Genomic DNA, 13,831 nt, shown 5'->3' with positions numbered 1-13,831 from the left:
GAATCCTCAGTATTCCACTCTCTTGTATTATTGCAAAATGTCATAGTTAAATTAGACTTTATTTTATTTTAAAAAAATACACTTATCCCTATTTTCTAAGGAGCTCAGTGTGATTATTTTTTTCTATGTGAACAGTAATTGTGCAATTTCTACTATGACATCTAGAGGCTGCTGCTTATTTTCTGTGGTTTCTTGTATGGGCAAGATTTTTGTGGTTTCTTCTGTGAAGAATCAGGATTGCTAATGAGAAGCCACAGGAATTAGATTTCTCAGGGTGAGAGTTCAGCACAATTCTGCTAAGCAGCACTACATTTAGAGCATCAAAAGCAAGAAACATTCCAAAGGGGAAATATGTGGCCAAGTTGGATGTAAAGCTTAACAACACAGACCAAAAATAAAGTGTAAGGATCTCTAAAGTAAAGGTATAAAATTTATATTCCTTTCTGAATACCTCATAAGCAGGTGATCTTAAAAAGAATCCTGAAGGACACAAAATTTCTTAAAGCAGCAGAAAAAAATAACGGCATTGCAAACAGTTGAAGAGACTTTTTTTGTATATTTACAAAAAATACACAAAACTACAGTGGTGGAGAGTAGGAATGATTCCAAACCAGAACACTGTGGATCCTATTTGGTAGAGTTTCAAGCTGTTATGTTGATTACAGACAGTCCAGGACAGCGTAACAAAACAGAAAGTAACAGGTTGCACAGAATGAAAATTCCCTTTGAAACTTCCCTTTGGAGGGAAATTGCTAAGCCCCACAAGCCCAGGGTAAAATGCTATTCAACATCATAAAGAAGGAAGTAAATGTTGTGATCATATACTTTCCTGATCCTACTAACCTACCTGTGCAGTGAAAGGATGATGGGGAGATAAAATGATGTTAGCTGAAGCTTAATAAAGGAAAACTCAAAAGTGACACATACCAAGAACCACCCTCCCTTTCTCCCCAATTTTAAGTATATATTTTGGGGGACCTGAACTAGGTCATAAAACTGAAGAAAAAAATATACTTGATATATTTTGAGATACTGTAGAATTCTATGAAAATACCTCTCAGTGGTAAACAATGGCCAAAACCCCCAATGTTAGAATTCTCTAGAAATACACGTGTTTGCATTATGAAAAATAGGAATTAACCAGAAAATATCATTATTACACAATCTTCTGACCCCCTCATCTCATAAAGGTTATATACAGAAGCCATTAAAAAGGACTGAGAAACCTGTATAACTTCTACTCAGGAAAAACTGGACAAACTTTGGATTCTTCTTTCTATAAAAAGGGAAAATTAAATGGTCATGTCACAGCAGTCTAAAACAACTTTAAACATATGAGGAACAGCTATTAAAAACATTTTCATAAAAAGATTAACAAGAAGCAAGCGAAGCTCAAGGATGCCAGGTTCAAAAAACAAACAAACACAAGGTGAGTCTGCAGAAATACTTTTTGGCTGGTACATTTATTTACCTGGGTTCAAAAAGCAAAGGGTTTTTATCACCATTAATGATTCCAATAACAACCAGCTATATATTATGGCTCTGGAAGTCCTTGAGACAGTTTGCTGGAAAGCAGTATTGCCCCATCTTGGAGAAGCTGATGGCTTAGCTGGATATTTATTCTGATAAATTTCTTAGTCCCTCTTTAGGGAAAGGAATGGAAGAAGGGGAACCATACCCAGAATTTCAAACTCATTTGCTTACACCAATTACAATAATTTCCAAGGTTTAACTATGCACTTTGCATTACATCACTATCAGTGAGACAGAAAAGAATTACATCTCATTTACATATATAATTAGATAGTTCATGTGTCAATGAACAAAAAAAAAAGATCCCAATCAAATTTCTACAATCACATCAAAAAACGCTACTCCTCTTTAATCAGTGTTTTGAATCAGGCAGCAAGATTTTATCAGTGTGATCCCACAGGGCACTACTTCAGCTGAGCAAACAGACCTGTTTAAACAGTCCCCTTTCAGAAATGCTTCCTTCAAGCATCTTTAAAATCTTCCTGCTAATATCTCAAGAACCATGCATTCTTCATTATCTTCACAGAGGTAAGAATAACTCATTTGAGTTTACCTCAGCCCTCAGTTTTTCTTAAGCATCTTTCCTCCTTTGCTTGGTGGAGGCATCTTCAACCTGTTTCACCCCAAAGTTCATTACCAAACATTACCATTATTGCTAAGACAAAGAATCACCAGTGGACTCCAAACCAACATCATCAGGATGTTTGTACCTCAGATTTATGTACTGTTTGCTGGCAAATTACAGTTTGAGATCTGTTTTCATAAATGGGCTCTATTTTTATTTAAGGTTCACAATATTAGAGGTCTTGGATTTTTAGCTGAGTCTCTCATCTGACTCATTTTTTGTCCTCTTTCAGATATTCTGACTCCCAGGGTTAAGTCTTCCAACCCTTTTTGCAGTCCTTTCAATTCAGCTCTTTGTCTTCTGGATTTAATTTCCTTGTTAGCTCCACCATCCATTTCCCTTATGCAGTTACTTTCCTACATTGCTTGTCCATATTTTCTTTCTCTGTGTTGTTTTCTCCTCTTTCACATCTTCTGACTCCTAGGTTAGTCTTCTAACCCTTTTTGCAGTCCTTTCAATTTCAGCTCTTTCTCTTCTGGATTTAATTTCCTTGTTAGCTCCACCATCCATTTCCCTTATGCAGTTAGTTTCCTACATTGCTTCTCCATATTTTTTCCCCTGTGCTGTGCTCAGCCGTTTTCAGATGCCAATGAGAGGCTCTTTAATTGCTAAGTCAATACTGTCACCATGAAGACAGGAAGTACACAGGTTTCATGAAACTCCTTGACTTTGTTTGGTGCACATCTGCTTTTTCATCCCTTTTCTGTCACACCTGGGAGTTGTCCCCACTCTCCTTCAGCAGCACATTACCTCAAACCTGCTCCATTATTTCCAAAGCATCAGGGTGTATGTAGGAATACTTTCCCCCTGCTTTTTCACACTAAATCTAACACAGATTCTGTTTCAGTGCCTTGCCTCAGTGCAATAATCACCTCCATGACTACTGAACTCTTTTCTCCTTATTCCCACTGACCAACTTGACCACTTCTTCCTTTTTCCTTGCATTTCTGTCTGGCTGAGTTTTTGCTTTTAGAGAATCCAAAACAAAAAACCCAAAATCAAACCACAAACAAACACATTTTCTGCCTAGGTCATGTTCCTTCCCTCCCAGAGAAGTACATCTCTTGTGGTCTCTGGGAGGCAGCATTCCTCTCTGGCAAAACTGCATAAAGCAGCACTAAAGTTAAAATTCAGATTTCTTTCCAGAAGTTGATTCCTATAGGCATGAATAATGTAAATATTACAGCTAAGCCTGAGACACAAGAGTCAAACAATCTACTACTGAATCTACTAGTCCTATCAGAACAACAATAATGTTTAAAAATTATTACAATGTTTTCCTTTCCTTAGAACAGATCTGTCTGTCCTTTAGTTTGAAAGCAGTGTTTGAACAGGGCAGGGAACAGAAAAAAACAATAAAACATGGGATTGCTCAACTGAAAATTTTAATGTGTCTACATACTTCTGTATAATTCTGGTTGATTTATCCAGATCATCACCGGGTGGTTGTATTAAACTGTGCATAAAACTCCTCTGTTGGAATATTTGAATACTCTTCCTCTTTAAGATAAATGTTCCTAGAAATGAGTAAAAATTTTTAAAAGCCATTAGTAATTTTTGTTATTATTCAGAAGTAGCCTGAGAAATCTAAAAACTATATCATGCATTAACACCCATAAATGTTCATAAATTATTAGAAATGGAATTTAATGTAACTAAAACTTGTTCTGCAAAATTTATGCCACATCTCAATATAGAAAAATTGGTTTTTTGGTTCCTGAAATATCCTTCCAGAAATCTCAAGAGTAAAAAAGCCTGAATTAACACAATCCCAAACTTTTGTTTTCATAATAAGAAGGCATCATGTACTGGAAATGAAATTCATTTGCAAAAGGTATATATGAACCTGAGACTGGCTCAGTTGGTCAGAGCATGGTGCTAATAATGCAAAGGTCAAGGGTTCATTCCCCATATGAGACATTCATTTAAGAGCTGGACTTGATGATCATTTTAGGTCCCTTCCAACTCTGACTATTATGTGCTTCTGTATTCATGCACAAAAAAAAAAAAAAAATCCAAAAAACAAAACTGGAAAAATAGAACACTAAATCATTATGTTTGTTTTTCTTGTCCTGCATGTATTATCTTTCTCCTTCCCCATAAGAGCAGACACAAGAACTGCCCTCCAAGACACATTCAGTGGTTAGTTAAAGAATCATCTAGGTCTGTCATACATAATGGAAATGCTGTTAGTGTTGCTAGCTTAACCCTGAGCTATCAGAAACTGGCAGCTCTACTGGCAGTTCATCCTTTTTAGTTTCAGATATATTAAAGAAGCATGTAATGGTTTTTCACCTTATAATATGATTTTCTGCATAGCTAATTATATTTATTCACTATTTTGCCATCTATATAAACAGTCTGTTGTCAGTGGAATGCTTTTAAGAATTACAGATTCATGTCAATCGGTAACACTCAAAACCTACTCTCTGAGGTTTGATTAAAGAATAGTGGAAAACACACTTCAGGTGAATCGTTGAGTTTTTTTAAAGCATGAACTTGTAACGAAAAAAATCACAAACAGAACAAGTCAAAAGAGCTCTTTGAAAGCCGAGCTATTGGGTTAATAATGATGAAGAGCTTTTTTCATTTGAACAGTGCTGCTTTGGTACTTACTTTGCTCTTTGCTCCTGAGAGAGCCCTGCATTGACAGCATCCAGGTCTCGGCGCTGCACCTGGTCCTGGCGCTGCTGGTGCCGCTCCCAGAGCAGCTGGGTCCTGGCAGCCTGCACGCGCTGCCTGTCCCACTCCGCATCCCTCCGGCGCTCCTGCTCTCTGGCTCTCTGCAGCAGGGAGAAAAAGGCTTCATTTTCTCTGTCCAAGATGGAACTCTGTAGATAAAGTCTCATGGGTAAGTTTATCAAAACCTTGCTTGCCTTTATTGAGCACTAGGGGCAGCATATGAATGGGGAGAAGGGAGCAAGGATTTCTAAACCACACAGAAGCAAGATACGGCAAAAGAAAGAGCTATTCTTTTCTCTCTGGAAAACCCCAGAGCAGCAACAGATTTTTTTTTTCTCTCTGTAAAACCTCAGAGCAGCAAAAGATTGTTTTTTAATTATTGTTAGCAAGAGTTGAAATTTCTTGAAGCAAGAAGTGCATAGACATCAGTATGGCTTACAATATGGCCAACTAAAATAGGGGAGCCACGAACACCACATGAGTAGAAACTTTTTTTCCCTCTGCCTCACTTCTTGTCTGACACCCCACTGAACAGAAACAAAAAAACAGGCCTGCAAAAAACTTACTTTTCTTGGCTGTACTCATTTTCAGCCAGCCTAATGACTTGAATGGGTTCATTTCAGAGTAATAGGAAAGGCAGGGAAATAACAATTCTACCTTCAGCTTTAATAACAGTACTAGGTAAAATATAGTATAGCCTACGGTGTTGTAAGGACTAAAATATAAAATCAAACACTATTCCTTAGCTGTCATAAATGCAGCCTATGCACAAGGGAGGCAAGTCACTTCTATTCCACAATATCTAGGCCTGAACACTCTTGACTTCATAGGAGCCTAGATGTCTTCATTTTAACTGCCTGCTTCTATACACCTCTAGAAGCAGGTTACCATTGAAATTCTATTTTATAGCATGGCCTCATAGTTGTGTGGGATGGTAGAAATGAAACTCCATCACATTCTTACATTCATGAACTTTTAGGCTTCTGAAATATGCACGAGCAAGGTCACTGGGCCTGATCTATGTGCCTTGCTTGGGCACCCTTGAGCATGAGAATACTGCTTTGGCCTGCCCTGCTTTCACCTTCAGCTCCTGGATCTTCATCCCCTATGGAGCAGCCTTGCAGGCATCTTGTGCACTCTCAGGTCACCATGAAGCCTGGGTCTTGGGCTGGGTCTTTGCTGCTCAGCTGGACCATCATGGACCATGCCCTAAGATCTCCTTGGCTCTGGGCTCCTTAGCAACCTTCCTCCCAGTCCAACTCCAGGGCTCCAGCCTACTCCATGACATCTCCCAGGTGCTTCAGAGGTACTATGTTCAGTTATACTGATTAAAGTTTGGGTAAAATCCAGATCAATGGAAAACACAGCCTCATATTGACATGTCCAGGGCAAACAACGGCATTTTTATTTTGCAAACATTGTCTATAGTATTATTACAACCAAAAAAACCAAAAATACATGAAAATGCATGTGAGCTGAAATACCTGTTTCTCCAGAACTTGTTCCTTTTGGAACTCACGAATTGCCATCAGCTGCTCCTGGTTCATCCCCTTCCATCGATCCACCAGCACACCCCCAGGACCGATTGCTTGGTCTGGGTTTTCAGAAAGGAAATCTCCTCGAAGCAGGCAGGTTATTTCATACATATCGTCTTTCATTTTCTGAGCCTTTTCCAATTCATTTTTGTGATCTAGTTCAGCAACCTAAATTCAATGGAAAGAGAGAAGTGATGTTTTTTCCAAGAAAAATATGAACTAAGGGGTGAAAAAATGTTAACGCATCATAAGAGATGATTTCCAACCTGCATACAGTTGTCAAAAGCATCACCTACAAAAAGTGATCATTGTCTTATTGGCCAAGATCAAAACCCTAATATCAAACAGTTCTTTAATGCTGTCATATCACATATAGCAAGTAAACTGGGGAAAAATAACTTTGTTTTATAAGAAAACACAGAATTAAATAAAAAATAATTCCACATTTATCCTCAAGTAAATGACGAGTATATATTTGGCAGACAAACACAATATGGAAGAAATTTCAATAAACATTTACAATCTCGAATCACTAGACTTGATTTATGTATCACACACTGAATCTAGGTGAAAAGCATGGGTAAGCCCTCAAAACAAAGACAGATGTCCAATAAAGGTCTGAGGATGCAGCCCTGATTCTCTTTGCTGATACAAAATGCAAACCTGAATCATATTACATGAATGTATCTGAAATACTGGAGATCACAGTATGCATTTGCTATGGAAATCACTGTTTCTAATGTTCATGACAAAGCACAGTCTCCTACTCAAAGGAAATTTTCCCTTTACAATACTCCAGAAATAAAATACAATGATCTTACTGAACATATTTACCTTTCAAAGAAGAATGAGACTAAATAAACTAATTTGAAGAAGAATGATAATGCTATGCATCTTTCATTTCTAATACTGTCTCATTCTTCTGTAATGCATAAACTAAACTATCTGGAACAATGCCTGGCTCCAGCATCCAGTGGACAGAGAAAAACCTTCTGCTTGCTAGGGCACACAGAGCACAGGGGATGGAACAGCCTTGGAAGTCAGGTGACAAGAAACCCCCATTGAAAACATGACTTCTTATTTTGATTTTGTGCATCCTATTTTCCTTCTCTGTCACCACATTTTCTAAAAAAATAACAAACCAACTAAGTATTAATTTACCTGGATTTTATTGAAATTTTTAGTAGCTGTACAAACAGCACGCCTGCTTTCCTCTTCTTTTCTTTGTTCTTCCATAATCTTTCGGTCAAGTTCAATCCTAAACTTGTCATAAAGATCATCTAAATTAGATTCAAATAAAACACAGTCAATATTCATGGATTTGATGTGCCATATGAGTTAACCAGGGGAAGAGACAGGGGGGAGTTACAGATACAGCAAGCTGAAAAACTATTTCCAACTATTTTCCAAATCCTACCATCAAAGCTGTCCATCTTGGGATTTCAGGTGATTAACTAATCAGTTTAATATGTAATATGCATTGTATTAATATATAGTATGTACAGTTTAATATGTATTTATGTTGTCTAAACACTTAGTGTTAAAATGAAAGAAGTATGTTAAGTACTACAGAAAATAATGTTTCATGACAAGCTGGGAAAGAAAAATCTGTGTTATTTTTTTTTATGCCTGATGAAGTTTGGCCTGATGAAGCAAGCATACCAACTGGAGGCACAAACTAGAAATGAAACCTGGGTGACATTAAAATCACATGTTATGAAACAGAGACTTCCTAAGAGAAACAGTGGATACATTGAAGCCTATAAAGTAAAAACTGGTCTAGTATTTCAAAGTTAAATATACAATACCATATTTTCATCAGATACACCACAACTTCAGAAAAAGAAGATTAAAACTACATTATCTTTTTTGTTACCTGCCAATTTTTGGTCAGCTAATGCATTTTTTAAGTCTTTCTGTTGCTGAAGAGACCACTCCCTTATTTGCTCCTTTTGAAACTTCATCCTCTGATCATGGTTTAAGTCTTCACCCACAAACTTCTGCATGCCAGAGACAGTACAGCGAGGATCATCATCTGAGACTCGAGCAGGTCTGTCTTTCTTTAGGGCTTGTGGATCATTCAGGTCAAATTCACGTCTTGTTTCTGGCCCCTGAAAATTCTTATGGAATTCAGTTAGAGCCCTATTGATGTCTCTGATTTCATTTTTCTGGCGTTCTTCTAGCAGACACATGAGCTTGTCATTTTTCTTCATGTGATGAGCTAGACAAAAATGAACACAATGAAACCACAAGTCTTAGGGGTCCATGAGTCATTGGACTGCACACATAAGGTGAAAATAAAATTTTTAAGATGAATACACAGAATATAAGTTTTCAAACTCTTATGCATTAGGAGAGTATTTGATCCATAAGTACCAGCCCAGCAAACACTCTAATGTTAGTAATATTAACTTTTGAAATATTTTCAGCTTTTTAGGTATAAATTATTTTATTAATGTAAGAATGAAATATGTGCATGTGAAACAAATACAATAATAAGTACCAGAATTATGAGGTTTCATTTGGTGAAAACCTGCTACATAAGAAATGTACAGTAAACCAGTTGATCCCACTTACTTTTAGTTTACAGCTAAAGCTGAAATACATTGTTGCTTGCCAGGAAGCAAACCAAAATTGTCCTGCAACTGCAAGGAATATAGGTAGCTCTTCCATAGTTCCAATGATTTTTCTAACCATAGCACTAAAATCATTGGCTGGTATCAAATTTTGAACAGCTTAAGAGCTCCTGCCCATTTAATTGGGACTACATAAATTCCAGCATTTTTAAGAAAAACATACAACAAAACTCCCGCCCAACTAGCCATTTTAGTTATTTAAAATAATTTGCTAGAAAATATAATTTCCTCTTTTGCCAGACTCCACACTGCTGCTGGTAGTTTCCCAAGAGTCAGACCCTGACAGGTGTATTTTCCAGCCAGGAAAATCACAAGCAACTGTAGTAGAACACAGCATGGAAGTGGCACCTCCTTTTTAGCTCCTCTTGAGGCACACAGAGAGCTCAGGCTGTGGGACCCTTTCATCTGATAGCCCAGGAAAGCATCCCAGGCAGGGAAGACCACAGGGCACAGCATGAAAAATTTGTGTGGCTGCAAGTTCTGATTCAGCAATGGCTCCTCTTATCACCTTACTGTACATGACTCATGCTTCCAGCAATAACAGCCCAGAGAGGATTCCACAGAATCCATATATTCTATGGAAGAATGGCTAGACAAAAGATGAGCTCACTCTTCATAAAAGCAACTAAAACAGGTCAGCCACTACTATACTCAAAAGGTATACTTACCACTTAAAATGGTAAGTAATTATTTTTTTTTAATCCTGTTGCATACTCAGGTTTTTAAATGATGCTATTCATCAATACCTTTTAAAAGAAAACACTGAAAATTCTGGCCTATCAGGCAATGTATCCCAGTTTAATCATGTCAATAGAAATCTTAAGCTAACAAGGAGAATACATAGTGTGCCAATGTAGATGTATGAACATAAATAGGACATAAATTGGATGACTGAATTTAGAGAATATATGAAGGGATAAAAGAAAGCAAGAAATGGATTAAAACATTTCGCTTTTCACAGAAACATCACAGTGTCTAGGAATTTACCAAATCTTTCATGCTCTGCTTTTTCAGCTGCTTCTTGAATTTTCCTTTCCTTGACCTGTGCATCCAATGCATCTTTATCAATCTATTAAAATAAAAAAAAAAGCAGCTCTTTAGGAGAACAATTAAAACATTGTCAATCTACATTGACTCACAGTTGTACAAGATAGATATAACCCCACTAGCAACAGAATTTATACACATTACTAATGTAGGTAAAACAACATCCAGAAACAGAAATATTCTTGTTTGTTTGCTTTGTTTTAATAATGGTAGGAATGTTCTTGCACCTGATCAGATGAAAACACCACATTTACATGATACATAGAGCTATAAATATTTTCAGCTGCATTACATAGAATATGTTTCCCCCATTACAGCTGGCAATTTTATTTTATTGTTCTGCTTTCATTTATAAAACAGATAAGTATTTTAACAGTAAAGATGACAGAAAGTTTTAATAGTTCATATTTGAAAAAAATACAAAGGGTTCACTATAAGAAAGGAATGGAAATGTTTCCTGTCTTATCAGAGAGAATCACATGGTTGCCAAAATGCAGTACAGGATACAGGATCTGTGATGAGCTGCCAGATATGGAACAGAACATCCACATGCATGGCAAGTGGGACCTGAGCAAAGGATAATACAGGTCACATCATCAAATGGGAGCAGACACCTCCATTTTGGGCAAAAGAATGTGGCCCCACATTTGTTAGCAGATTGTGGCAAATTAATGGGCAGAAACATGGATTTTACTCTTTTTTTTTTTTTTTTTTTTTTTTTTTTTTTTTTACTGATGAGCCACTTAATGTCCTTAAAAATTTTGTCAAAAATACAATGACAGATCTTCAGGAATCTGGTAAAAAATTTTAACAGACTTTGTCTAAAACCTATTCAGATGAAAAGAGAAACAGATGACAGCTGAAAATACACATGGTTAATGCTGTAAAGGACAATTGACAACAGCCATCAGCAAAGAGCTAAGTTTGTAAGCAAGGCTGAAACCATCAAGAATTCTATCCTCCAAAAACAATGGTGTTGTGGACACTAAATATCAACTCTTCCAGAGGTCTCATTGGGAAAGCCAAGCTGACAGTATAACTACAGGAAATACTGCTAAGAGAAATTCAATATAAGTTCTTAGAGTGGCAATAATAGAGGCAGGTCAGTGTATCCACTTGTGTTACACTGTTGGCTCTGACCTCTCCAAAACACTTTCACTCGACCCAAAAACATCCCTAAAACTGACATTTCCAGTCACATAAAACTATAGGTTTCACTTTTAAGCATTTAAATAAGAAATCTGTGAACAGTTTGAGGCAGCTAATTTCTAAACTCATTCTATTTATATATAAAGTTTACATGTAAATTGAAAGTAATTTTTCATTTGGATTACACATCTGAACTCTTCAGAAAAATCAGTGATATACTAGGATAGATTCTTCAAGCTGTAAGTGAAGAGGGCATTATCTTATTTTTACATTACTCAGATAACAAAACAGATACAGAAGTAAAAGTAATAATAAAGCTAGTAATAATCAAGGAAAAAATACAAAATCTGAGTTCCCATTCTGCTGTCCAGTATATTACCTCCATGTTCTTAAAATATTCAAATCCTGCTTTAGGATTTCTGGTTTCTAAGTCAAATATTGTCTTGATTTTTAAATTTTCTCAGTGACTGCCACTCAGGTTAAGTGGTCAGAGAACTGAAGCAAAGAATCTTAAAACCACACAGAAATACCGATATAGAATAGCTCTGTATGGATTTCCTAGCTCTTTATGGTTTAGACCTGGCCTTAATTCAAACCATAAGAACAGTCCCTTCAGTCAGCATTCTTGTTCAGGTACATTGAATGATGTTAAATCAAAATAAGCTGCTAATCAAAATTCTTCAGATGAACTCTTCTTCATTTTAGATGTTTGTCTAATGTAAACAGATCTATCAAAACCTGCCCAAGTCGGTTCTACAAAATAAGGCAATTTTACAAAAGTATTTGGGTAAGACCTTTGGATGGTGTACTCCAGTACAGCTCAATAAAATGCACCAGGATATGTTAGTTGTCAGCTATTTCACTAACTGAGAATTTATGGTTTGCAGTTCATTTTTAAGGCTTTAGAAAAGCCACTTTATAGAGAAAGTATGTTTTTCTGATTAAGAAATTTCAAGTATCTTAACCCATATCACAACTGCTAAAAAATGTTATTAGCTGCTTCCACTGAAGTATGTTGTTGGTGAGTGTGGGGATGCTGTACCAGCTGGATAATACACCTGTCGTGATCAGTGAGAACTGCTAATTGCTCTGCAGATACAATGACTCTTGCATTAGAGTGAAAAAAATAAAGTCAAGGCCTTGTCAGAAATAAGGTGAAGATATTTTTCCACTGATTTGAGACATGTTTCTGTACCTAAGAGAAGAGGATCCAATTGACATCTGTTGCAATTTTACCAGTTCAGTGAAGTCACCTCACAGCACTCTTCCCTCCATGCATGCTCACAACATCTTAATGTGGGCCTTTGGACATATCAAGAAGAGATTCAAAATACCATTGCATCCAAAGCCAAATAGGTATAGAGCACATTATTTCCTGACGTTCAGGATGCAAACTGCAGAGTGAACTCTGGAGAAAATCCACTAGCCTGAAGCATTCACATTTACACATCCACACCAAGAAAAATCAGACACAACAATTAATTATATATATATAATCAAGGATGGATCTGTCCTATTCATCTGATGCAAAATGTGGACTAATTGCAGGGCACTTACAGCAGTAAATCTCCCACAGCATCAATTCTAGCAAGGTCCAGGCAGAAAAAGACAGGTAAAAAACAATTACTTGCTTCATCCACATTTCATGAACTGACTCTGGAAGCTTCTGGTTTCCATTTAAGTATTACTACACAGAGATACAACACAGGGCTTGATCCCTCTGCGCTGTCAGGGGACAATGACACCTTGCCCTTCAATCCAGAGCAGTGGGGCACAGGTACACATGAGAAACAATGGCCATAAAGGAAAACACAAGAAGCTTTGCCTCAACAGGAGGAAGAATCTCTTTCTATCGAGGGTGGCAGAGCACTGAACAGCTGCCCAGGGAGGTCACGGATCTTTTCCCCTGAAGACATCCCAAACCCATCTGGGCACGTTCCTGTGTCACCCGCTCTGGGTGACCCTGCCGTGCACGGGGGTTGGAGTGGATGATTTTCAGAGGTCCCTTCCAACCCTAAATATTCTACGATTTCTTTCACCGGTAACTTTAAAAGCGACTCTGAAAGTTGGATCTGGGCCCTCTCTTCCTGCTTGCTCCCCCTCACATACACACACCTGAGGAGGGATCACTGGGTGCCGCTCTGACCGACTCAGCCGCCCCTTCCCTCCCTGAACCCTCCCCGCCTTACGCCGTTCTCTTCAGAACCCCTGGGAACACCGGGGGGACACGGCGCCTTCCCTCCCGTGCTGCCGCCCTCACCCCTATGGTGCGGATCCGTGCGTTGAAGATGCGGCCCCGCCGCAGCAGCTCCCGCCGCCGCCGGCGCTCCAGGGCAGCGGCCTCCTCCAGTTCCCGCTGCGGCCCCAGCCCGCTCATGGCGCCGGAGGGAACACCGGGGCTGGACTGAGAGCGGTGGCCGGGAACAGCGGTGGCGGCCAGCCGGGACACAAGGCGGCCGGTCGCGATGGGAACAGCGGCACGGCGGCGCTGGCTAGGCGGGACACAAGGAGGCCCGTCGCAATGGGAACGGGAGCGGCGCTGGCCAGCCGGGACACAAGGCGGCCCGTCGCAATGGGAACGGGAGCGGCGCTGGCCAGCCGGGACACAAGGCGGCCCGTCGCAA

The 13,831-nt window shown here is 38.6% G+C and overlaps 1 protein-coding gene across 1 annotated transcript; it reads right to left on the bottom strand.

The window, feature by feature from the left end:
• Positions 1 to 3,465: 3,465 nt before the first annotated feature.
• Positions 3,466 to 13,623, bottom strand: RIBC2 (RIB43A domain with coiled-coils 2). Its single transcript, XM_058805838.1, has 7 exons — positions 13,468 to 13,623; positions 9,999 to 10,080; positions 8,252 to 8,596; positions 7,537 to 7,655; positions 6,325 to 6,543; positions 4,775 to 4,941; positions 3,466 to 3,675 (listed from the first exon to the last, which is right to left on the bottom strand). The coding sequence occupies exons 1-7, from the start codon at positions 13,582 to 13,584 to the stop codon at positions 3,594 to 3,596; spliced, it is 1,131 nt and encodes a 376-aa protein (XP_058661821.1). The 5' UTR covers positions 13,585 to 13,623; the 3' UTR covers positions 3,466 to 3,593.
• Positions 13,624 to 13,831: the final 208 nt, after the last annotated feature.

This window comes from Ammospiza caudacuta, chromosome 5 (assembly GCF_027887145.1).
Source record: "Ammospiza caudacuta isolate bAmmCau1 chromosome 5, bAmmCau1.pri, whole genome shotgun sequence".
Taxonomy (NCBI): Eukaryota; Metazoa; Chordata; class Aves; order Passeriformes; family Passerellidae; genus Ammospiza; species Ammospiza caudacuta.
This window is presented reverse-complemented; position numbering and strand designations above follow the sequence as displayed.